Genomic DNA, 27,707 nt, shown 5'->3' with positions numbered 1-27,707 from the left:
TTTTATTTGTTACCCCTTTGATATATACAGCTACACTTTACTAAGAAAGTATATTTATGATTTCTTGATAAAAACGGTTTCAAACCAGGACTGAAATTTCTGCAGCGCCACCACACCTACTATTTTGCTGCAAGGTAGTAGCACTCTCCGCGACAGAAGTAAGCACCGCACTATAAGTATACATTATAAGTAAACATTGCTCCCGAGAAGTAGCCTACTCAGACCCTTATTTAAATGAAGACCGCAACAGCGAGCTTTGTTTTTGCAACACCCTCCTCCATATTATAATATTTGCCCCAAAGATGTAGCACCCCCCGTCAGAAAAGGAAACACCACATTATAAGTAAATAGTGCTTCTGGGAAGAATCCCACCAACAAACTTAATAAAAAGAAAACCGCAACACACGCTGTTATTTTCCCGCCGTGATTTGTAGGCCCCATACAAATTATATAAATGGCCCTTAAAATATATAAAAAACATTTTCGACCTTCACAGTCCCTGTCACCACCATGTGACCACTGTACAGACTTAATAGTGTTCCTACCCTACCATCTACTTTCCCGTACTCCTTTGAAGTGAGTCACAAAATGTCTGACAACAGTGAACGATTCCCAGCCAATAAGTAGCAAACTTGTACTGGAAACACTTTAGCCAATAAAATGTCCATGGTGTTCCGCAGAGGGGGAGAAAATAGCTGCCAACACTTCTACTTTCAATGGTTTACAGCCAATGAACATTAAGCTTGGGAAGGTCCTGCTTGGAACACGTCAGCCAATCAGATGTCCCCGATACTCTGCAGAGGGGGAGGGAATGGCTGGCAACACTTCTACTTTAAATGGTTCGCTGCCAATCAATATTAAGCTTGTTGTTGGAACACCTCAGCCAATTAAACGTTAAATTTGTTCCGCGCACGGGTGAGAACATGCTCTTCCACATAATATTACATTTCCTCTAACAAAGTGACACTATCCTTGATAAAAGTGAACACTGCATTATAAGTAAACATTACTGTGCATTATATTACAGGAATGCCTCAATACAGCGCATTGTTGTTTTCCGATATGATTTCCATAGCCTACGGAACATTGCTGCAATACCGCGCATCGTTGTTCTGCGGACGTGATTTCCACGGCCTGCGCAACATTCACATTAGCTGTGTGTGCACCCTACACACTGCTTGCCGCAATACGGCGCATTGTTTTCCCGACGGGATTTCCATAGCCTTTGCAACCATACCACAATAACGTTGTTCTCCGGATGTGTTCCTACTATACGCTTTTATACAATTTTTCTCTTTTTTCCCCCTACTCCTTTCAATTGAGTCACAAAACGGCTGCCAACACTTCCTAGTTTCAACCGTTCACAGCCAATGAGACGCAAGCTCGTGCTTGTATCGCCTTAGCCAATCAGATGTCAGAATTCTCAAATCTCGGTATCTGTAAATTTTGATATTTCTCAAAAACTACTGAACGGATTTACACCATTTAAACAAAAGTGTGCTTTCTGGACCAAGACCTTTCTCCCTGCCTAATTTGGCATACTTTCGTCCCGCAGTTTGACCTGTAGCCTTGTCTACTCAGACCCTTATTTAAATGAAGACCGCAACAGCGAGCTTTGTTTTTGCAACACCCTCCTCCATATTATAATATTTGCCCCAAAGATGTAGCACCCCCCGTCAGAAAAGGAAACACCACATTATAAGTAAATAGTGCTTCTGGGAAGAATCCCACCCACAAACTTAATAAAAAGAAAACCTCAACACACGCTGTTATTTTCCCGCCGTGATTTGTAGGCCCCATACAAATTATATAAATGGCCCTTAAAATATATAAAAAACATTTTCGACCTTCACAGTCCCTGTCACCACCATGTGACCACTGTACAGACTTAATAGTGTTCCTACCCTCCCCTCTACTACTTTTTTTCCCGTACTCCTTTGAAGTGAGTCACAAAATGTCTGACAACAGTGAACGATTCCCAGCCAATAAGTAGCAAACTTGTACTGGAAACACTTTAGCCAATAAAATGTCCATGGTGTTCCGCAGAGGGGGAGAAAATAGCTGCCAACACTTCTACTTTCAATGGTTTACAGCCAATGAACATTAAGCTTGGGAAGGTCCTGCTTGGAACACGTCAGCCAATCAGATGTCCCCGATACTCTGCAGAGGGGGAGGGAATGGCTGGCAACACTTCTACTTTAAATGGTTCGCTGCCAATCAATATTAAGCTTGTTGTTGGAACACCTCAGCCAATTAAACGTTAAATGTGTTCCGCGCACGGGTGAGAACATGCTCTTCCACATAATATTAAATTTCCTCTAACAAAGTGACACTATCCTTGATAAAAGTGAACACTGCATTATAAGTAAACATTACTGTGCATTATATTACAGGAATGCCGCAATACAGCGCATTGTTGTTTTCCGATATGATTTCCATAGCCTACGGAACATTGCTGCAATACCGCGCATCGTTGTTCTGTGGACGTGATTTCCACGGCCTGCGCAACATTCACATTACCTGTGTGTGCACCCTACACACTGCTTGCCGCAATACGGCGCATTGTTTTCCCGACGGGATTTCCATAGCCTTTGCAACCATACCACAATAACGTTGTTCTCCGGATGTGTTCCTACTATACGCTTTTATACAATTTTTCTCTTTTTTCCCCCTACTCCTTTCAATTGAGTCACAAAACGGCTGCCAACACTTCCTAGTTTCAACCGTTCACAGCCAATGAGACGCAAGCTCGTGCTTGTATCGCCTTAGCCAATCAGATGTCAGAATTCTCAAATCTCTGTAGCTGTAAATTTTGATATTTCTCAAAAACTACTGAACGGATTTACACCATTTAAACAAAAGTGTGCTTTCTGGACCAAGACCTTTCTCCCTGCCTAATTTGGCATACTTTCGTCCCGCAGTTTGACCTGTAGCCTTGTCTAAAGTTTCCTATGGAAATTGCATGGAGAAAACACGTTTTGGGGCCCACTTTGTTCTCAACCCCCCTTGATAAATCACCCCAAACTTTCAAGATAGGAGCTGATCTGAAAAAATTATTTTTGGGGTAATTTTGTAAAAATTCGTCAAACGACGCTAAAGTTATAAGCAAATCAAAAAATGCATATATATTTACATATACATATACACATACAGAGGGTAACTTGGCAAACTATATATATATATATATATATATATATATTCACTGAAAAAACCATAGGTTATAGACCATATATAGTTAGGAATTAGCATTTAAAAAACCTTATTTTACTCACACAAAACCATTGAAATTCCATATATAGTTAGTTGCAGTAACTATATATCGCGCACCCGCAATCCACTGCTGATCATGTCACATATTACATCATTCATGACATGGTCAGTGACATCACTGATGACATCACTGATGACATCTCAAATGACATCACTGATGACATCACTGATGACAACATCCAGTGACTATGTTTCTGTAAAGTTAAAATATGTCTTACATATTGAAGAATGAGTGGATGTATAAGTGTCTGGATGAAGGATTTAGTAGGTGCATGCCTGACTGTATGAGTGAGTGATTAAATGTGTCTCACTGAGTGCATGGGTTAGTGACTAAACTGTCTTAATTTGTGCATCATTATGTCTGTTGTTCTGTAAACTGCTGCATGTGTTGATCAGTAGCTATATGAGTAACTATATGGGTTATTGATTGGTTGCCCAAGTATTTGTATGGGAGACTGAGTGTGTGTGTGGGTGGCTGGGAGGTGTATGACTCTGTGCATAGATGTGTGAGCAGTTGATTCACTAGATGTATGGGTTCAAAAGTGCATGTGGAAACAGCTGTATGGGCGGTTGACTGTGTGCATGAGTGTATTGGTGAGTGAATGGATATCTCAGTGCTGCATGTCAAAGTAAGTACATATGTAAAACACAGTACATGTGAGAGTTGACATATATAAATAACTGTGCATAAGAGCCAGTGAATGTGTGAGTGGCTGTATGGATCACTGTGAACTTGTATCAGGGATTGTATAATAGAGTAAATATGTGTTAGTATATGTTTGAATAAGTAAGGTGTGTATAACTGTATAGTTGAGGAAATGGAGGTGTGATTGATTCTTTGCATGACTGACTAGGTGTGTGAGTAACTCCATGGATGAGTGACAGTCTGTGAGTGTCTGTTTACACTGAGTGTATCTAAGGTTATATTAGAGTCTGAAGAGGTTCATCGTATTATCACATGAATGATGTCATCAGTGATGTGATCAGTAATGTCAAATGAGATGTCATCAGTGATGTCATCAGTGATGTCATTTGAGATGTCATCAGTGATGTCATCAGTGATGTCATTTGAGATGTCATCAGTGATGTCATCAGTGATGTCATTTGAGATGTCATCAGTGATGTCATCAGTGATGTCACTGACCATGTCATGAATGATGTAATATGTGACATGATCAGCAGTGGATTGCGGGTGCGCGATATATAGTTAGTGCAACTAACTATATATGGAATTTCAATGGTTTTGTGTGAGTAAAATAAGGTTTTTTAAATGCTAATTCCTAACTATATATGGTCTATAACCTATGGTTTTTTCAGTGAATTTTCAAGGTTTTGTAAATGCTAATTCCTAACTATATATGGTCTATAACCTATGGTTTTTTCAGTGAATTTCAATGGTTTTTTCATAGCAAATATCATAAGCTGTCGAATGTCAAGTACGTGGTAAGTGAAAACATTTTCGTGTTTATGCACACTGATCTGCTTTGAATGGTGCCCCCCCCCCCTCATTTCTATTAGGAGTACTCTCTCTTTGCAGATAGTGAAAGGTAGTTAACGCAGGCCTTTGCCCCCATTGTAATCCGTCGTGCCTGCTTCTCTCTCCATTTGATTGATTGTTATCCAAGTATTTACTGTTTTAGAATTAGTTCTCTTTGGTTCATTCTCTATTTACAAACAAACACAGAGTCGCAATACTCTGTTTAGTCTTTGCAGATAACGAAAAATCGTGTAAAAAAAAAGAAAAGGAATCGAGTAAAATCAGTAGGCCACTAATGGGATCTCTTTTTGACCTCGCTAAAATAGAAACATTAGGAACAACCCCTCATGACAAATACAAAACTAGTGAGATGAACTGAACTCCACACAATGATGGCTGCAAAACAGCTCGGCTCCGCCACCCACCCCGCCCAAAATAACGATAAAGAGCGGCTGCCATGATTGGTTGCGGAATGGCCACGACGGAGCTACGAAATGGTGGTGCTCTCATGCTAACCCCAGCTTCAGTCTGAAACATCCAGAAACACTGTAGACTACCAATTCGATCAGTTCCGGTAGCGCCCCAATGTAACCCGGTAGAGAAGAACTAGCCCTCCCCTCTTTGACTGATGGTTCTTGTTGCCTGTCCCTTCTGTTGTCATTTAACAGAACTATTTAGCCTGCTGAAAGGGGTTGTGTTTCGACCGCTGGTTGGTGGAGACATTTTGACTATATTCTGGACCTGCGTTGTCGCGTAATGCGTCATATGACGCGCCGCGTTAGCGCATCCGGAAGTCATCCGGGGCGCGCAGCGCGTAACGTAAGCATAACAAGTCATGTGACTTGTTAATAAAACTTTTCATTGGTTCATTTTACTTTTCTTATTGTAATGATGAAAGGCTTGGTCATATCACCTAAAAATTACGCTTTTAATTACTTCCGAACATTATTTTTTCTTAAATATATGTTATAATGTTCCAGGCTAATGTACTTTCCCGGAAATTTTACAACTGTCCTGCAAGTAAAATATATTCTTTTTTCGAGAAAAAGAGCGTTTCTTCGCCCCATGACGGAGCCGTTGAGCAAAAGAGGGTCGACCTGCTGTCTTAGTCGCCAATACGCCTGAATATGAGATTCTTATCGATCACTTTATGTTGCAGGAATAGAAAACACAACAGCCCTTGACCATTTATCTTTACTGCGTTCCTTCGTATTATACCTTTTACCCTTCATGTAATTGGTCTGCTTTATTTCACTTGCCTTTTAATGATTCTAAAACAGTGACTATTATTAAAAACTTTACCAATGTATATACTACTACCATGTTTTCTTTTAAAAACCTTTATTGTGAAAATTTCATTATACAAATACGAGCCTATAACCACGTGGGCCTGCCACGGAGCAAACTGTAATCGTATATGATGAATAGACATTTACACTGTAGAGGAACGTAACGGGCGGGCCATTAGGTTGCAAGAACTAAGGTGTCTAACAGTTACGGAATCGGTGGACGTACATTTTATAATTAAAATACGAAAGGCCAGTTACAATAAAATTATCTAGATATACATTTGCGGGCAAGTACCATGGGTGACGTTAATTCGAATTTTCAACAGTACAGTAATCAATAACACATCAGAACTTAATATCAATAGGGATGTCGAAATATTCAATCAATTCTCGTCCCCGCCCGCCATGTGCTTCAAAACTGCATACGTATCTCGTGATTTCAAGGTTCTGCAACCAGTACACAACAAGGAGTTACGAGTCCCATTTATTCCGGCGCCATTTTGGGCGAGGACGGGCAGGTCCAGGATATAGTCAAAATGTCTCTACCAACCATCGACTATGATGATGTTCATATGCTGTATTTATTAGAGTAACACTCATCTGTCCACATGAAATTAATTTACCACAATCTAAACATGTCATTTTAATCTTTCCAAAGTTCTTCTAAATATTTGGGACCGTTTCCCTTGCCTCTGAAGCTCTCAGTACCACTTCTTTGATGAATGTACTAGCAGGTCAGGGGTTCTCCTCCAAATCTCTCTTTTATGCAGCACTATAATTAATTGGTGCCACCTCTCCATATGACGATGCATGGTATAGTTACCACAACTATATTTTTTTTCGGTTCCTCTGGAGAGTTCATTGTGGCAGATGAAGCGTGTAACGTACCGGGCATTTACCTTTTTTTGCATGTACAGGAAAGGAAAAAAAAATCGAGCGTCCGAGTTCTAAGGTGTCCCAGGGCCATTTTAGTGGACCAGGCCCAAATCCAAAGACCAGGCCGCCATTTTGAGAGTCCTCTTGCAGCCGCCTGTCGCTGTAGCATCAAGAGCAGCCGAAACTCAGCTGAATGGCAACTGAAACGGTAAAGGGGCGCCCCACTACATTTCAGCATTGTAGGATGACCACACCAGTACAGCAACTTGCTAGACATCACCTCGGTGCCATCCGGATCTCGGCGCCCCACTGCAGATGAAGTGCCTCTCAACTATGAAACCACCACGGTGACATCCGGATCTTGGCGCGTTGTGCTGCCTTCGGCCTATTCGCACATCGGTCCGCTACTGACGCCATCTCACAGGCTAATGGGGCGACCCACGCCGAGTTTCAGCATTGTAGGATGACCACACCAGTACAGCAACTTGCTGGACATCACCTCGGTGCCATCCGAATCTTGGCATCTCAACGCCTAGTGGTATCTTCCATACAGAAAATATTGTTACGCTGCCTTTGGCCCCATTCGCACATCAGTCCGCAACTTAGACATCACCTCGGTGCCATCCGGATCTTGGCATCTCAGCGCCTTGTGGTGTCAGTCAGAAAATATTGTTGCGCTGCCTTTGGCCCCATTCGCACATCAGTCCGCTACTGACACCATCTCACAGGCCAATAGGGCGCCCCACGCCGACTTTTACCATTGTACGATGGCCACACCAGTGGCACAACTTGCTAGACATCACCTCGGTGCCATCCGAATCTTGGCATCTCAACGCCTAGTGGTATCTTCCATACAGAAAATCTTGTTACGCTACCTTTGGCCCCATTCGCACATCGGTCCGCAACTTAGACATCACCTCGGTGCCATCCGGATCTTGGCATCTCAGCGCCTTGTGGTGTATTCTCTTCAGAAAATATTGTTGCGCTGCCTTTGGCCCCATTCGCACATCGGTCCGCAACTTAGACATCACCTCGGTGCCATCCGGATCTTGGCATCTCAGCGCCTTGTGGTGTCTTCTACTCCGAAAATATTGTAGAAAATATTGTTGCGCTGCCTTTGGCCCCATTCACACATCAGTCCGCTACTGACACCATCTCACAGGCCAACAGGGCGCCCCACGCCGACTTTTACCATTGTACGATGGCCACACCAGTGCCACAACTTGCTAGACACCACCTCGGTGCCATCCGGATCTTGGCATCTCAGCGCCTTGTGGTGTCTTCAAATCAGAAAATATTGTTGCGCTGCCTTTGGCCCCATTCGCACATCGGTCCGCTACTGACGCCATCTCACAGGCCAACGGGGCGCCCCACGCCGACTTTCAACATTGTAGGATGGCCACAGAAGTGCGACAACTTACTAGACACCACCTCGGTGCCATCCGGATCTTGGCGCGTTGTGCTGCCTTCGGCCTATTCGCACATCGGTCCGCTACTGACGCAAACTCACAGGCCAACGGGGCGCCCCACGCCGACTTTCAGCATTGTAGGATGGCCACACCAGTGCGGCAACTTGCTACACACCACCTCGGTGCCATCCGGATCTTGGCATCTCAGCGCCTAGTGGTGTCTTCTATTCCGAAAATATTGTTGCGCTGCCTTCGGCCCCATTCACACATCGGTCCGCTACTGACGCCATCTCACAGGCCAACGGGGCGCCCCACGCCGACTTTCAGCATTGTTGGATGGCCACACCAGTGCGGCAACTTACTAGACACCACCTCGGTGCCATCCGGATCTTGGCGCGTTGTGCTGCCTTCGGCCTATTCGCACATCGGTCCGCTACTGACGCAAACTCACAGGCCAACGGGGCGCCCCACGCCGACTTTCAGCATTGTAGGATGGCCACACCAGTGCACCTTACTAGACACCACCTCAGTGCCATCCGGATCTTGGCGCGTAGTGAAGCTGCAGCAGCTGCAAATAAGCTTCAGACAGTGTTACAACCGCTGCTCAGAACTCTCAACTATGACACCACCTCGGTGCCATCCGAATCTTGGCGCGTTGTATTGCCTTCGGCTTATTCGCACATCGGTCCGCTACTGATGCCGCCTCACGTGCCAACGTATTTTCTCCGCATTTTATACCCTATGCCGCATAACAGGTCATGTGACTTGTTTATAAAACTTTTCATTGGTTCATTTTACTTTTGGTTTCCTAATGATGGAAGGCTTGATCATGTGACCTAAAAACAACACTTTTCATTGGATGAAAACTTTTTTTTTTCCCAAACGATGAAAGCCCCACCTTGTTTCTGGATGTTTCAGACTGAAGCTGGCGTCAGCATGAGAGCACCACTATCTCGTAGCTCAGTCGTGGTCATTCCGCGAGCAATCATGGCAGCCGCTCCCCACCAGAAGCCTGCAGGAGTCGGAGCCCCCAAAACTTTTGATGAATTCTCAAGGCGGAGGGGACGCTTTCGAGAATGGGGTCCAAGACCTAGCAGACAAGCGTCCGATTTCCAAGGTGTCCCAGGGCCATTTCAGTGGACCAGGCCCAAAAAGGAAACAGCCTGCCGCCATTTTGAGAGTCCTGTGACAGCCGCCTATCGCTGCACCGCAAGAGTGGGCGCAACTCAGCTGAATTGCGGCTTTTGACACAGTGGACCAAAAACGGACGGAATGGCAACTGAAACGGTAAAGGGGCGCCCCACTACAACAGATGACACTCCACCTGGAGAGGCCCGTTCACGCCGCCTCCCCCGGGGCGCCCCACGCCGTTATTCGGAGCAGCATTGTAGGATACCAAAACCAGTGCGGCAACTTACTGGACATCACCTTGGTGCCATCGTTCTGCTGCCTTGGAACTATTCGCGCAACAGTTTGCTACTGATGACCCACCCCCCGCGACGCCCCATGCCGTTATTTGCTGGGTGGCAACTTACTAGACATCACTTTCGTGTCATCTAGATTTCAGCGCGTTCTGCTGCCTTGGAACTATTCGCACAACAGTTTGCTACTGATGACCCACCCCCCGCGACGCCCCACGCCGGAAATCTGGACGTTGTGCTGCGTTGGGACTATTCGCACAGCCGACCGCTACTTCGTTGTTTTTCCCTAAAAATGTTTATATGTTATTACTATTTTTGTTTTCTTGTATATATTTATAAATTATTAAAGTTTTATAATCTTACTACTTTGTCGGAGTGCTATATATTTTTAATGTGACACATAATTGTAAAAACTTTGATGTACAAAGAGTCATCCCTGGAATCTTCCGCTTCAGGCTCGGTCCCCTCCCCAATCACAATACAGGATGGTTTTCAGATAATAGCAACGCTTCTGCTGTGACGGATCTCATCGAGTGTGGGCCTTGATCTACTATAACTCCTTTGAAGAGGGGTGATTCTTTACAGCTGTGGCCATAAACTACATCTGCAGGGCTAGCTGATACCCTAGGACCAGCCTGGACAATCGGACACAGAGGAAAAGGAGTGTCAGAGGGTGCGGTAGTGAATAGGGCGAAAGGGAGGTGTCGGGCGGGCACAGGGTGTGATTCTCAGGGAAGAGCAGCGCAGATGGGGGGAGGTTTATTACCCATGCATAAGACAGAGAGCGGGGGTGACCACTGCCTGGGGGAGATGCTTGCGAGGGTGGGGAGCCATGCTAAGGATCGACAGCGTGCACAGAGTGGGTCTGGTCAAGGCATCTAAAATGGCTGCCGTGCACGACAAAAGTGTGGCATTTGAAAAAAGACAAGATGGCGCAGACAATGTTTTTCAACACTTCCTGATTTCCTTCGAATCGAACGTTAACAGACGTTGGGGCATATTACCAAAGTTAAGCGATATTTATCCCTAACGATGCTTAGCAACGATTTTTTTACCGTCAGAAATTATCGCAGATAAACCTTGCTATTATCAAGGTTTATCGGAAATATGATAAAAAACTACCGCAATGCATTAATATCGCTGAAAACTCAGCGATATTCATGCATTACCGAGCTAATGCTCTTAGCCATGTTATCCACCTCCCATTGGATAACATGGCTAAGAACTGCTCAGGGCAGGTGGTAGCTTTTGGAGATATTCGCGCTTATCTCGAATATTTCCAAAAGTTGATAATAGGAGATAGCGATGTTAGCGACTGTTTCCAGTCGCTAACATCTTGGCATGCCCACTTTGCATGTCATTAGTGATAAATATCACTCACATGCAAAGTGGGGCCCAAGATGGTCGCTATCTTCTACTAGCCGTCGCTAACTGGTGTTAGCAACAGCTAGGTAATACACATATAATTTTATCTCCGCGAAGCGGAGCGCTGTTACAGATATATATCTTGTTTTTGAACGTTAATTTCTCAAAATGCACTGAAGCACATATATTGAGACCTAGCAAAGGCACATCGGGCTACCAGTCCCTACAATTTTGCCAAGTTTCGTGCAAATCCATTCAGCTGTTCGATCCTACCGAGAGACAAGATGGCGGCCGCTACGGACTGTTTGGAATGTTTACAGACACCGGAGAGCCAATCAGCTTCGCTTCGCAAAGCTCCGTAACGCGAAAAGTACGCGAAGCGGTGCGCTGTTACAGATATATATCTTTTTTTGAACGTTAATTTCTCAAAATCCACTGGAGCACATATATTGAGATCTAGCAAAGGCACATCGGGCTACCAGTCCCTACAATTTTGCCAAGTTTCGTGCAAATCCATTCAGCTGTTCGATTATTATTATTTTTATTTTTTTTTGCCCCGCGGGGCCCTTTCAAAACCTCCACATCAAACCTAAACGGTCAGGGAGGATCTACTATGCCCCCTTATGGTCATTTGCCCCTTCGGTTTGGCCTCCGCTTGTCTCTCGATCCTACCGAGAGACAAGATGGCGGCCGCTACGGACTGTTTGGAATGTTTACAGACGCCGGAGAACCAATCAGCTTCGCTTCACAAAGCTCCGTTGCGCGAAAAGTACGCGTACTGGAGCGCTGCCCGGTCCGCTGTTACAGATATATATCTTTTTTTAAACGTTAATTTCTCAAAATCCACTGTAGCACATATATTGAGACCTACAAAAGGCACATCGGGCTACCAGTCCCTACAATTTTGCCAAGTTTTGTGGAAATCCATTCAGCCGTTCGGGCTAAAAGTGAGGCCAACCGCCCTATGGAAAACTCAATGTTAAAAACACGTTTTGGGACCCCCCTTTTTTCTCAGCCCCCCCTTGACGAACCCCCCCCAAATTTCCAGGGGCTGCTCAGAAACAAAATGTTCCATTTTCCAGAAAATTTCAGCCAATTCCGTCCACAAACGCCAAAGTTATTAGACATAGAATTTTCAAAAATCCCATAGAGAAAAAATCCTAACTATATATACCTACTGGCGACCGCCAGTAGGTAATATATATATATATATATATATATATATATATATATATATATATATATATATATATATATATATATATATATTTTTTTTTTTTGTGCAATACACCCCGAGAGTGACACGGAGCAAAAGGGGTGCCAACAAGAAGAGGATTTAACTTTAGTCAACCTGTCTATACGAGAACTATCAAAGGTGGAACATCAGGTACTACGCAAGGGACTGTCATTTTATCCAACAAACAAGTGGGATTACGTCCAAACACGTACAGACCTTTATCTTTTTATACGTAAATTGAAATTAAAAAAGATGTTTAAAGGAAAGACATCCAAATCCTCTATAGATCCAGACTGGACAATTGACCCACGGATCTACTAACTGGAAGCGAGTTACCAGCATGAGGTTCTGTGATTCTCGAACTTTTGTTTGAGTTGTTCGTGACGCCATTTTGTGTTGCCCTCACGTAGGCCCGTGGAGGTAACCGAACGAACAAAGTTGCATGGGCTTCGTTGTTCATGTGCATATTAACTAGGCCTTTTCTGACTTGTGAGTGAACTGCAGGACGCTGACCCCGTCACCTGAAACTGACCCTTTGCGAATCCAATTTCTCTGGCTGATCGTTGTCTGAGATTGCTAATCAATGTTCAGGATATCGTTAACTTTAGTGCCCTTGTACATATCTTATCCTATTCAGCATGTGATCTGTTTCCTTTTCTTATGACTTTTCATTACATGGATAGTGCTTTCAATTATGGGTTTGTCCGGCTTGTAGAAATTGAATTTGGGACATTCCTAATAATTAACTTGTGGGTTGGTACAATGTAAATCGAGCTTTTATGATGTGATAATGCGTGGGAAAATGTATTTCATTCGTCAGTATTTGTCGCAGTGGGTGTGCATTTATAATGAGCAAAATGTGGATAAAAAGTGATGTCTTGCTCTATGAAAGTTGAGCAGTCTCCTGAGTTGTACACCGTGTTGTATTGCTGGGATTACTGTTACTAGCTGCAGCTAATAAATTTGATCTTTGATGACATCCAAAAGTATTCCGTGTCTCTGTATACCAAGACAGGTGAATCCGAAGACTTTGGGCATGCCCCTGGCACCGCTGGGTTCTAAAACCCGGTTCTTCAGTTGGCGCCTAACATAGGGCGACTTCAGTGGTACCGGTCCAAGCCCGAGGATCGTGAGGAGCCCCGTGAGAAAATTCTGGAGGAAGGCCAACCACTTCATCGACCCCTGTATGTCGACGTGGACCGAAAGTTTTTACTGCGAGGCCTCCCGCTTTCCGACGGCTACGAAGGACTGCTGCCCTGACTGTCGCCCTGTCTTGGACCTTTGATTGATGATTTGTAGAGCGAGACGATAGACTGTCTTCTGGTGGCGTGACAGATATTTTGGTTAAGTATAAGTGGGTCGCTCCCACGACTTTGTTTTGTTTCTTGGTTTTGATTCGGTTATTGCAATAGTCGAAGCCGAGGGGCTCGTATATTTACGAGTGTATCGATAGTTGATAACCCCATGAAGTTTGAAGCTAGACAGCTGAGCTATAAGATGCCTGGTCTTAGCAAATTTGAGAAATTGTTTAGTTGTGGTTGCAACAGGGATTCCCGATTGGAGGATTCGTGTCCGATACCTCCAGTTGGAACTCCGACTTACGAGCTCTATTCAAAACACGGAGTGGGTCCTATTACTTATAATGAAGTATGGGTTCGCTATACAAAGAAAGATGAGGTTTTACAATGGCCCCAACATGGTAGTTTCTAATTAAATATTTTAGATAACTTGGAAGTTGCGCTATTCAAGAAGAAAGCCCGGCCGGCAATGTTTGATTCTTTCCGCCTTTAGCGTAAAGAAACCAAACAGCGAGAAATTTAGCAAGCCAAGAGAGATAGGAAAGATAAGAATATTTCAGTACTACAAGCTGCTAGGCAGTTTAAGGAAGATGAAGAAGATCGTACGAGTGAAGTCTCAGATAGACAACGTTGCATGGCCATCGATAAATGTTATCCTTGCCGCCTTCCCTTTCAAAAGTGACTGAAGACTCTGAAAAAGATCCTTTGATGTCTCATGTACTGAGATTACCACCCCCTTATGTGCAAGGTGCTACTGCACCTCCATTACCCCCAGTTGTTCCACCCCTTGTTGTTCAGCCCCCTGCTGTTGTTCAGCCACCCGTTGTTGCACAGATGGTTCTCCCTCCTACGGTGCAACCTCCTCTAGGGTCGCCAGCTTTGCTATCAGCTTTGCCTCAAGCTCTCGTACCTTACATTCCTGTATCTCCGACTCCTGCTACTTCTGTCCCTAAGCTTCTGTCACCTCAAACTACTCTTTCTCCTGTCCTTATGGCAACTTCTTCTCCTTCTGTTCGACAAAGAATGACCGAGACTGTTGCTGGTCTTTTGTCTCCACTCTTTGGGTCACTGAATATGACCCCTGATTTGGAACGTAAGCAGAGTCGTAGTCAGTTTCCTGGTCCCGAAGAACGGGCAGTGTTGGATCTTTTGGCTCGTAGATGGATTTTAAATGCCTCTAGGTATAATTTACAAGCAGTTATGGATGTTTTCTTACAGTGGGAGCCGCCTAAGCAAAGGTATGTTTTCGATGTAATGTGTACTTTTCTCCGTCAGGAATGGGAAGATAATGAGTTGGGTCCGATTCCGCAGGAAATGCTTGATGTTCAGTCCGAATTTGCTAAAGGGACGATAGTGGAGTCTGACGTTGAGGAAGCCGTAGAGACGATACTCGTCTTTAGGTCTAGACTACCGCCTCAGACATTGTACGAACCTGATTCCTCTGTTAGGAGGAAAGTGAAGCAGTATCCTATGAGAGAGGTTCCCCCTGTATGGAGAGAGGCAGTTGCTGCTAATGTTAATCGGGGTATTCAGGCTGAGCCGGCTCATTTTCAGCGAGTATGGGTACATGTTCCTTGGAAAAGAGGAGAGGTCTTGGCTCTTAAGCAGACCTTGCCTGACCCCCGCAAGAATCCTGCTGGTTATTACAAAGAGTTGTCCCAGACAGTTGATGTGTGTGTTATGAATTTAGCTGACATAGATATGTTGATGGGTAATGTAGTTCCTCAACCTTTGTGGGCGAAGATCCGTCATGAGAATCATGCGCAAGAATTAGGAGATACGTGGGTTAATATTGTTGCTGCAGATGGTCAGCAAGTAGGAGGTGCCAAACCTGAGCCCTTGGTTGCAGAATTACCTGGTAGGATTATTAATTTAATGAAAACTATGATGCCTCCTTTACGAGTGAATTGGAATAAGTTAGCAGCATGTAAACAAAAGAAAGACGAGAGTGTGTCTGATTTCTTCACGAGGTTTGAGGAAACGTTTATCGATCATAGTGGTCAGGACATGAGCACTGAAGGTGGTCAACGGTTGTTCGTGGACAAATTTGTCTTTAATTTGCTTCCCAAACTTTCTAATAAGTTAAAGGACTCTGAGAGTTCATGGGCTGTTTCTTCGTCGGCCCAGATATTGGCTACTGCACAATATTATGAGAATAGGGATAAAGATGAGAAGGATAAAGTAAAGAAGAAGACTAGAGACCTAAAGACGAAAGTTCTTTTGCAGCAAGCTTATCCGCCTCGTTCGAATCAGCCTCAGTTTCAGCAATCCCCACAGTTTCAGAGATTGTTACAGAAGCCCGGGTTTTTCGCTCCGCGATTGCCGCCAGGACCTAATCAGTGTGCTTATTGCAGAGAAGAAGGTCACTTCAAGAGTAGTTGTCCGATTTTGTTACAGCGTGCGAATGGTGTATCTGGTCAGACAGGTCGTGGTGGTTTTCAACAAGTTCCTAGGGGTAGGGGATGTGGTGTGTTTCCCCGGAATGAGCGTTCCTTTCCCCCTCAGAATTCTACGAATTGTTTTGACAGACAGAATGTTCCGACTGTTCAGTCTGCCCAGTGCTACACTGATGATTATTATGTCGAGAGTGAGAGTGCTGGTTATAATGATAGTTAGGACAGCCATGGACAAAGAGAGGAAGCAGTGTCAGTTCCAGTAGACCAGAGTGGACCTTATGTTGAAGTGATTACATTAGGTGTGGCAGAACCTTTTCTTTTGGATACTGGTGCGACGAAGAGTACTATTATGCACTCTAAACTTCCTGGCGCACCTTTGTCTGGCTTGACCAACGTTTCAGTAAGATTTTCTGGCGCCCCAGTTTGTAACCCGGTTTCTAATCCTTTGCCCCTTTCTATTGGTCCTTGTGAATTGGAAGCTCCTCTTATTCTAACGACTGGTTGTGGTGAGAATCTGTTGGGTTTGGACTTGCTGAAAAGATTGCACGCAACATTACATTGCTCTCCTTTGGGAGTACATCTTACGATGGGTAAGAAAGTGATTTCCCCGATGTATTTGTCTAAAGATTGTCTTCCACTGGAATTGCTTTCTCTTCCTGATACACTTTGGGCTACAGGTCCCAATGATGTTGGTCTCTTGCAGATTCCACCCTATGTTGTCACCCTTAAGTCAAATGCTAGGCTACCTCGTATTCCCCAATATAAAATATCTAGTGATGGCGATAGAGCTCTTCTAGCCATTATTTATGATTTGGTTGAGAAGGGTATAGTTGAAGAAACGAGAGGTAATGTGTGTAACAGTCCTGTTCTGCCTGTTCTTAAGCATACTGATGCTTCTCAGCCACCTGTGTATCAGTTTGTGATCGATCTTCGAGAAGTTAATAAGATCGTTGTGCCACAGTTTCCTGTTGTCCCGGATATCACTGCTTTGTTGACTCTGGTCCCTGCTTCAGCTGCTTGGTTTTCAGTTATCGATCTGAAGAATGCTTTCTTTAGCATTCCGATCGCTGAGGAAAGTAGAGATATTTTCGGCTTCTCTTTAGGAGGCCGCAGCTTTCGGTTTAAGTTACTCCTCAAGGTTATTGTGAAAGTCCCTCCATCTATAGTCAGGCGTTGAAAACTCAGCTTGATAGTCTTGTGTTGCCTTCTGGTGCTACTCTTATCCAGTATGTTGATGATCTGTTGGTCGCTGCTGATGACGAAGAGATTTGTAAAGAAGCTACTCTTTCTTTGTTACGACATTTGTCTGACCTTCATCATAAAGTGTCACCTTCAAAGTTACAGTATCGCCGACAAGAAGTAACCTACTTAGGTCATCTCTTGTTGAAGGAGGGAAGACGATTAACTCCTGAACGAATTCAAACGATTGCCCAAATGACTGTACCATCCACACAGAGAGAAGTGCGTGCCTTTTTAGGTATCACCTCATATTGTAGACAATGGATCCCGAATTTCTCCTTGTTAGCAAAACCTCTGTTGGCACTGACTCTTAAAGATACTCCGTATCCTCTCCCTTGGTCTGACGAATGTCAGAAAAGTTTTTCTGAATTACGTGATGCATTGTGTTCTGCTCCGGTATTGGGTACCCCTGACTACAGTAAACCTTTTACGCTGTATGTGCACGAGAGAGAAGGTTGTGCATTGTCAGTGTTGACACAACAATTTGGAGACAAGCAGCGCCCATGTGCGTATTTTTCAGCTACGTTAGATCCGGTAGCTAGAGCGTTGCCGAGTTGTCTGAGAGCTACAGCGGCAGAGGCTGTTTCTATTCGACAGTCTGCTGGTTTGGTATTGGATAATACAATGATTGTGATGGTCCCACATGCAGTGGATATCTTATTGAATAGGACAAAGACTCAGCACCTTACTAGTGCACGTCTGTCAGGTTACGAGTTGACGCTTTTGGCTAGTCATGAGCATATTAAGAGGTGCACATTAAGAGGTGCACATTAAGAGGTGCAACACATTGAATCCAGCTACGCTGTTACCGATTTGTGTAGAGACAGATGATCGAGAACAGCATGATTGTGTTCTCCGGACAGAGGAGGAAACGAAGGCTAGAGTTGATTTAAGAGATACTCCTCTTTCGAATGCTGATGGTACCTTATGGGTAGATGGTTATGTTTTAAGCTTTCGAATGGAGAGTCGACTGCAGCATATGCTGTCACAACTTTACATACAGTTGTTAAAACAGCACGTATAGCACAGAATTCAGCACAAGCAGCAGAGTTAATAGCATTGACTAGAGCGTGTGTATTGTCAGAAGGAAAGCGAGTGACTGTTTATACTGATAGCCAGCATGCGTTTGGTGTGGCCCATAGCTTCGGCCGTTTGTGGCGAGAGAGAGGATTTCTTACTTCTCATGGTACGAAAATTCAGCATGGACAATTAGTGAATGAACTTCTTGAATCACTAACTCTGCCAAAGCAGATTGCAATTGTGAAATGTAGTGCGCATAGAAAGGTTGTGGATGATATGGGTCGAGGGAATGCGTTTGCAGATGAAATTGCGAAAGAAACAGCGAAGGATGTGACGAGTCGAATGTATGTTGCAGGCCCTGCAAGATGGGTTGTGGAAAGAGGAATGTGTGAAGACACAATAGAAAGTGTGAAATTGATTCAGGCTGAAGCTACGGAAAAAGAAGTGAGTGTGTGGAGAGAAACTACGGGTATGTTGGATTCGACAGGTTGTTGGGTTGAGTTGTCGGAGCACCAGCGATGGTTGTTGCCTGATGCGTATGTGCTCCCAGTGGTTACTATGGCTCATGGAATGGCTCACATTAGTTCAAAGGGAATATGCAAGTTGTTGGCTCCAGTATGGCAGAATGCTGGAATTCCTAAATGTGCTGAGAATGTGGTGAAGCATTGTATGATTTGTCTGAAATATAATCCTGGAAAGGGAACTCCAACTCCAGCTGGTCATTTTGCTCCTCCGACGTATCCGTTTGAGGTGATACAGTTAGATTACATTCACATGGAGAGATGCAATAATTTGAAGTATGTCCTTGTGGTTGTTTGCGCCTTTTCCAGATGGATAGAGGCCTACCCCCTAAAGGATAATACTGCCTTGTCTACAGCCAAGGTTTTGCTCAAAGAGTATTTCACCAGATTTGGTTTGCTGAGAATTGTATGGTCTGACAATGGGAGTGAATTTGTGGGTCAAATCATGAAGAAAGTGTGTGCTGGTTTGGGTATCAATCAGAAATTCCATGCTGCGAATCACCCCCAGTCAGCTGGACTTGTCGAGTGCTATAATGGCACGTTGAAGCTGAAGTTAGCTAAGATTCAAGAGAGCACTGGTGTTACATGGCCAGATGCCTTGCCGTTGGCTCTTTTGTCAACGAGGATGACTGTGCATTCTCGTGTGGGACTTAGCCCATACGAAATAGTTTTTGGTCGTCCTGCGAATGTTTGGGGTGTGCCTCGTCCCAAGAAATACAGTGACATTGAGTACCCTATGTTGCTGGATTATTTACATGACTTGAATGCTAAATTGCGTGTTCTCCACCAACAGGTCTATGACAGTTTGCCGACAGCTACTGCAGATCCAGGCCACACGATTCAACCTGGAGAATATGTATTGACGAAGAATTTCCAACGAACTAAGAACTTGGAGCCAAGGTGGACTGGACCGTATTTAATGTTACTGTCAACTCGGACTGCAGTTAGAGTAGCTGGTAAAAAGAATTGGGTACATGGTGCCCATTGTAAAAAGGTTCCATTGCCCTTACCGTATGACAAGTGGGTGCGGGGCGGTATAGCTGATTCTGAATGTGAAAGAATTCCAAAATTCGTACCTTTTAGTGACGCACATTTGGAATGGACTCAGTCAGAACGTGCGGACGATGAAATTTTGCAAGCTGCTGTGCCATCCCATCAAAGATTGGATACAACGGATCCGGAAACACTTTTTCAAGAGCAAACTGTGCCTGGCAGAGAGCGCTACAACCTAAGACTGAGAAAGGACAAATAAATGGACAAATAAAATTTGAATTTTTGTTGTGAGTTACACCTTTTTCAGACAAGAGACTATTTTTCTTTTTCGAGTCACCATCTGGACTCAGCTGCAGGGTCACGGTACAGCCTTAAGGGGTGAGCCGCGAATTGACGAAAGGTCTGGGGTTCTTGGTCGTTAGCACGATCTTGACGCACACTTAAGTGAAGAAGGTAATAGCCGCGAGCAGCAGGTTAGAGGATGGAGTCTTTTGTATCTGAGAAAAGTGTTGAGAGAATTGATTCTAAAATGAAAATATGTACATTGGTTCGTAGCAAATGTTTTTTAATATTGTGTTTCTTGATGTTTTTGAATATTACATTGGCTTGTGTGGGTTGGATTGTCTATGTTGCACAACAGACGCTTGTACCTACGTCCCAACCTGCTCTTTCTTTTCCTACTGTTCCTTTGTATGAGTTTCACACTTTGTCTGAACATGAGCAGACACGAAGATCAGAATTTGTTAACAATTCATTTATACAGTTGTTGCATCAGCATCAGCTAGTAGTAAATACAACGAACTGTTGGGTATGTGGTCTTATGCCGCATTCGACAGATAAGGGAATGCCATATTTGGTTTTGCCTTTTTCACCTAATGGGTCAGTGTGGGCACTCCAAGCAATGTTTATTTATGCGAATGAAGCATCTCCTTTACGTTCCGTCAAAGATATTGCGAGTAATAATGCCTTGATACAGAGAATAGTAGATATGATCAGAGATATTGATGCATATAATGCTATCCCTAAGGATGAAGTACGAGCATATACTGGTTGGAACAAGACTGGATATAGCATTAGTCTGACAGAGAAGGACAGACGAAAAGGGTCTCCCCCTATTTGGATTGTACCCCACCGAGGTCATCTTTGTCTGCAAGGTAATGGTCAGAATCCAAGAGCTCTGCTTGGTAAGAGTGTGTGTGTTCACACCTATGTCTATGCATCCCAGAGTTCTCCACCGTTCATGCCAGCTAAAGGCACATATTTTGTTTGTCACGATAGAGCCTATACATGGTTGCCACCTGATTTTTCAGGCACATGTTATGTGGCATTTTTGCTTCCCCCTACATACACTGCTGTTTTCAATTACCATAAGACAAGATATGGTACAGGTGTCATCGATGCGAAAGACACTGTCGCACAAGAAGCTGGAGACTTCTTCAAGGGTTTCGTGCCCTTTTGGGGTCCTATGGCCAATAGTAGGAATATTTGACAGCTTGAGAGAGTGGTTGAGGCCACTATAAATGAAACTGCAGGAGCTCTTAGCAATATTACAGCTGAGCTTCAGGCGGATCGTCTTATGACGTTACAAAACCGTATGGTTTTAGATATTATATTAGCAGATAGAGGTGGGGTATGTAAATTGATCGGGTCTAGTTGCTGTGTTTTCATACCAGATAATGCCCCGACAGTGTACCAAGCCATCATGAAGTTATATAAGTCCGCTGAGTCTATACATGTAGACGAAGGGAACTGGTCATTGACTGGATGGATTTGGGGACTGTTGTCCAGATGGGGATGGAAGATTCTGATGTTCCTTGGTATGGTTTTAGCTATCCTTTTCTCGTGTTGTTTGTGCATCCAGTGTGGTCCCGCCATTTGTAGTCTTTGTGCTACGATGTGTGTGAGAAGACCTATCCCGAGAGAAGTGAAGGATAATAAGATGATGCTACAGCAACACCTTAATGACCTGATGAGAATAGATATAGACCTGGATTCAGATTGACATGAGTTTAGGTTATTGCCTACGTAATAGCAAAAGGAGGGGCTGAGGTTCTGTGATTCTCGAACCGGACTCCATTTTGTTTGAGTTGTTGTGTTGCCCTCACGTAGGCCCGTAGAGGTAACCGAACAAACAAAGTTGCATGGGCTTCGTTGTTCATGTACGCATTAACTAGGCCTTTGCTGACTTGTGAGAGAACTGCAGGACGCTGACCCCGTCACCTGAAACTGACCCTTTGCGAAGCCAATTTCTCTGGCTGATCGTTGTCTGAGATTGCCAATCAATGTTCAGGATATCGTTAACTTTAGTGCCCTTGTACATATCTTATCCTATTCAGCATCTGAACTGTTTCCTTTTCTTATGACTTTTCATTACATGGATAGTGCTTTCAATTATGGGTTTGTACGGCTTGTAGAAATTGAATTTGGGACATTCCTAATAATTAACTTGTGGGTTGGTACAATGTAAATCGAGCTTTTATGATGTGATAATGCGTGGGAAAATGTATTTCATTCGTCAGTATTTGTCGCAGTGGGTGTGCATTTATAATGAGCAAAATGTGGATAAAAAGTGATGTCTTGCTCTATGAAAGTTGAGCAGTCTCCTGAGTTGTACACCGTGTTGTATTGCTGGGATTACTGTTACTAGCTGCAGCTAATAAATTTGATCTTTGACGACATCCTGAAGTATTCCGTGTCTCCGTATACCAAGACAGGTGAATCCGAAGACTTTGAGCGTGCCCCTGGCGCCACTGGGTTCTAAAACCCGGTTCTTCAAGCATTAAGAGCACTTCATGGTTTAAGGGAAGAACTGGAAGGGGAGAACATGACACAGGCAGCAAGTGACATAGCACAAACTGGTATTGTTAGCCACCTAAAGCAGAAATCAAGATTTGTACCAAGAACTGCATTTGACATGATTGATAGCTTCCATGAAATGGTGATCAAAGATCTGGATAAACTAAGATCTAACCCGAAAGACACAAAGGGACAGCATCAGAATATCTCTTTGGAAGAACAGAAAGCAATTAAAACCCAGCAAGAAGATCTATCAATTGTAATAAAGCCTTCAGATAAAGGCGAGAACATGGTTATACAGGACAGTGTTTCGTATGAAATGGAAGCCTTATAACAGCTCAATGATCATGTGTGCTATGAAAAGATCTCCACAAAAGATTAGAATCAAAGCATTCTTGAATTTTATGGAATGATTGATTTTTGGAAATGTAAAGGAATTCTGAGCCAGAATGAGTACAGCTTTATTAAAACAGATCACCATGTGACACCAACCTTCTATCATATACTAGAACTGCATAGGAAACAACAAAACACCGCCTGGGAGACCAATAGTCTCCTCAATGGGTAGTCTTTTGGAGAACACCTCGATTTTGGTAAATGAAGCACTTTGTCCTTTTGTCTTTGATTTAGTATCCTATATCAAGGACAGTACTGATTTTATCAAACAGATTGCGAATACAAGCTGGGAACAAACATATCTCCTTGTAACTCTTGATATCACCAGCCTGTATACAATCATTAATCATGGTCAGGGTGAGGCGGCTGTCAAATTCTTTTTAAAAACCAGACCACTTAGATACACAGATCATAATCAGATGATCTTACAATTTCTTTCATTCGGTTTGAATAATAATATTTTTTCCTCACACACAGACCTAATCCATCCATCTGGTCTTTAATAGCAAAAAGTGCCACCTCCAAAGAAGCAATTTGTCGCAGAAAGGGAGAGATTGTGACACACTACCTTCTATAGAAATCTGAAAGGTGACAATGCAGCCAGAATTGTATATACTTCAGTAGTATTTATTGCATACCTACCCACTAGGAAAGTGGAGTGCTTTACATACAAGTAAGAGAAGAATACATATAACTAACTTTGGTATGATGGATGGTATAGTGGAAATGACAAAAATGTTACTTGCATACATTTTGAAGATGTGGGTTTCAATTTCCTTATGGGGTAAGCGGTTCTGGTTCAGCCTAACTTCAGCGACAGAGTTCAAAGTCTGGTGGTTAGGGAAGAACAATTATGCTTAGATGTTTTCTGGAAACCGGAATTTCCCAAATAGTTCCCTTTAGTTCCTAGTGTTACTGTTGCTTACAGTGTCCTGAACTTTGTCACTCAGATATGATGGTTGCCCGGCATATAATGCGTTATGGGTAAAGCAAGCAATCTTGTAGTCAATTCTCACTTCAAGGGGGAGGCAATGGGGTTGTCGTGGAAAGTGTGTGATATGCTGCTTGTATCACTTATATTCCTGTCCACATCCACATGGAGGTAATTACTAAGTCAACTGTGTGACTCCCATTTTTCAGAGTAAGTCTATGTTGCCTTCTGATTCTTAATCTCCATCTTACTTCGATACAGGAGAAGGAGGGGATTAGGACTTCAAATTTAGATGGTAGCACAGCACTAATTTTACAGCTATACATCATTCTTGCCACTATTTACCAACTTCTGTGTGAATATATCCTAGTACATGAGGTCGCAGACACATATTTGTGGAGGAAAGTGGTAACATGTATATTCTGAAAGGCACAAACAAGCTATTTACAAAGGGCCTCTAAACTTAATTATTTTACTGAGGTGCCCAGAACCATGTAGGTAAAAAAGACATTTGTGTGAATCTGGGAGCAGGGGCGAGGGTGGAGAGGGACAGTTGGTTCCAAAAAAGAAAATTATCCTAGCTCCCTGGATGGAGGACTTAATGTTGATTTCTAAACATTATTTTGCACTATGGGGACTGAACAATTACAGTAATGCAAAGACAAGCAGGACTTGAGCATATTGAATTGTCAACTGAGCAAATGTTCGAAGCTGAACTAATATCAAGCTGTGCTTCCACGCCACCTAATGTGCAACTGCAAATGTGGAATGGGGCTGTGGTGCGACAAAGGTTACTCAGGGCTCAACTAAGTAGATGCTATCTGTACTAACATGTTCTGTGTCTTGCGTGAACGCAGCTTCCAAAATGGATTTCTACTCTGGTTAGGAGGATAATATAATTTAAGATATTGAAGGTGAAATTTTGATGATCATTCAGGGGTGATAGTAAAAACACATTGACTAAAAAGTTATGGATGCCCCATTGGCTAAACCTTTAGTTTCCATCCCTCATTTAGAGCAGTAACTCTGTGTTGTAGATGAAGGGTCACTGGCTCTGCTGTAAGTAGCACTCTCACTGCAGCGCAATTAGAGAGAAAGGTATCACTAAACCAGTCCTGTATAGGATAGCCCCTAATCTTGGCAACTTTTTTCTGACTTGAACAGGAAATAAATGTCCCCCACCCGCTGGGAAAAAATCTTCCAGCACGTAAAGATACTGCTTTTCTGTTTTACAAAGCAACCTTCCACTTTGGAAAAACAAAAGGTACTGTTAAGCCTACCACGCTGTCAATGAATGGCCTACCAGACAGCATGTTTTTTTTCCACAGAAGGAGCACCTGATGTAGCGACGCGAACAGTTTTGGCTTAAGGCACCCACAATCAAGGTGACAACTTTCAAAAGGGTATGGCTGTGTGGTGGTGTATTTTCGGCTGTCCAAGGAGATGGGCAGTAGGTACACTCAAGCCTAGACCTTAATTGTTTTTAAGGTCCATTCTGCTTACGCAAGCCTTAGCAACTCCAGAAGTAAGGCTTACTGTTTCTAGCTCTAGGAACTCCTCAACCATGTGGTCACAGAGCCATGAAACCCAGTAAGAATATTAGCTGCAGTATAAAAGCCTGGCCCCGCCAATCCGGAGTAATTCTCTATTGTAATTTAGAAACCTCGTGCATTTTGGTGTGTTCTCAAAAGATGCAGATACAGACGTTTGAACTTGTGCAATCGTGTGCATCTATTTGCAAGTCTTGCTGCGTTCTTGTAAGCCCTCTAAAGCCTGACTGTGTACAAAGCAATTCCTTTAAACTCTACATCAAAAGATAACGATTTCTTTTTGTTATAGCAGAGATCTCCTCTGTGTGATTTTTTTTTCATAACTTTATCATCGTCGTTCTAATTATGTCACAAATGTTGCATTTTGTGTTAACACGCTTCCAGTACTTTTACTTTAAAGCTATATAAAAGTATAGAGTATTATAAAAATAAAATGCACTGTACCTGGCAGAAGAAGCTTCAAAACCTTTGACATTTTCCAAAAGGATGTATTTAGGCCGTTTTAGAAGTCTGAAGAAAAATATGCATTGAAAAATAGTCAACAATGCCTGTCAATTATGCAATTCTGTTTGTTTTGTAGTCTTTAACCTTACAGTTACATCCACTTTACTAGTACAACTAAAAATCAAAACATATTCGCTAACTGGCAATTCATATCTAAAGTCAACAAATAGAAAAAATAAAAAACACAAACGATCCAATGTCCAATTAAAAACATGTACTACAAACATAGCCTATTTACAAGCAGAAAGGCTGATAGACAAAACTATGGCTAATCTATAATTTATGTAAATTTTGCATTTTTGAGATTCACAAGCATTCAGCGGAATATCAGGCCTGATGTATGAAATTTAAAATAATAGATTGGCTAACAAAATTCTAAATCATAGTGCATCATGATATGATCAACTTCATCAACATTTATGAGGTAGGTCGCAGATTGTGACTCACTGTGATTTGATGTCATCACAGGGATGTGGCCTGCGGGAGTGAGCATCACACAATGCCTGTGATCGCATTTTAAATAACGTTTTTTTTAATTCATTCCATTTTCCTTAGATGAAAATGGACTGCAATTAAAAAGAACATTTTTTATTTTGTTTCAGAGTTGGCAATGGTCTCATGGACCACTGACTGCTCCCCAACAAACTTTTTTTTTAACATTCATAAAAGGGAAGGTGTTTAAAATGGACCCCTTCCAATTTCTGCATGGGTTGCCACCTCTTCTGAGGTGTTAGTAAAATGTCAATGTTTTATGACTGGATTCGGGTCATAAAACATTGATACATATGATTCCAATTTGTTATTTGCAAGGGACACCTACAACATGTCCCTTCAGACACTCAATCAGTATCCATTCATAATCATATTTCAGGGTCCAGAAAAAACTTCTCCAACTTCTACAATGGGTTTGGCACAGAGATGAAAGGATTTGAACGGTTTTGAATGCCGAATTGCAGCATTTGCAACCATTAAAATGGGTAGAGCATCTAGAACAAGTCTTATGCAAGAAAATGCAAGTAAATGATAGATTTCTGGGTATTGGACGGCTTCCTACATTGCTAGTCTTTTAGTTCTACTCATTTAGTGCAAAAATGTGTATTTTAGCACAGCGTGGTTCATACTTTCTTTTAACTGTTATTGCTTACTGTGTCGTCACACTGCACACCCTATGCATATTCTCAGGAAAGTTAGGATTGCTGCTCAGACCAGACCACCGAAGATGAGAGACAGATACCCCTAGAACAAGCATTGAAAATGCAACAAGTCTCGCCTTTAGTTAAGTTAAAGCCATTTGCTTTGCTAATGGTATTGTATAGCAAAGCAAATGGCTTTAACCGTCATTTTGCTGTAAGCAGTTTTTAAACTAGAAAAGCGGTAGGCCCACAACACACAGGCAGGCCTGGTGAAATTGGGATGGGCCTTTGAGAATAGGGGAAGAAGGCCTGTGAGTTCACGGGGAGTTCTGGGTACCCCAATACACCAGGCAGCACAGGGGGGGGGGGCCCTGACAGAATATTGGAGGCCAGGTGCCACCCTGGTCGGCCCTGAAGCTCAGTGAATTTAGGCCCTGGTAGAATGGCGCACACCCCACGTCGGGCTGCCACACCATAGGTGCACTTGGCCGCCAGTGACAAGTGTCCGAAGCAGACCAGTTTTGTGTGTGCAGCTGTGCCGCAGCGGTCGGCGGGAGGGCAGTGTTGGCCTCCTCTTCCTTTGGCT

At 43.3% G+C, this 27,707-nt stretch overlaps 1 protein-coding gene across 2 annotated transcripts in view; it reads right to left on the bottom strand.

The window, feature by feature from the left end:
* TRDMT1 (tRNA aspartic acid methyltransferase 1) overlaps nt 1-27,707 on the bottom strand; it is a 248,182-nt gene that overhangs the window by 68,826 nt on the left and 151,649 nt on the right. For both annotated transcript variants that reach the window (XM_078663576.1, XM_078663577.1), the window contains one exon: nt 25,929-25,994. In XM_078663576.1, coding sequence (XP_078519702.1) covers nt 25,929-25,994 — 66 coding nt within the window. The remainder of the gene's footprint in view (nt 1-25,928; nt 25,995-27,707) is intronic.

Source organism: Lissotriton helveticus, chromosome 10, assembly GCF_964261635.1.
Source record: "Lissotriton helveticus chromosome 10, aLisHel1.1, whole genome shotgun sequence".
NCBI lineage: Eukaryota > Metazoa > Chordata > Amphibia > Caudata > Salamandridae > Lissotriton > Lissotriton helveticus.
Note: the sequence above shows the minus strand (reverse complement) of the source record. Positions and strands in the feature narration are given on the sequence as shown.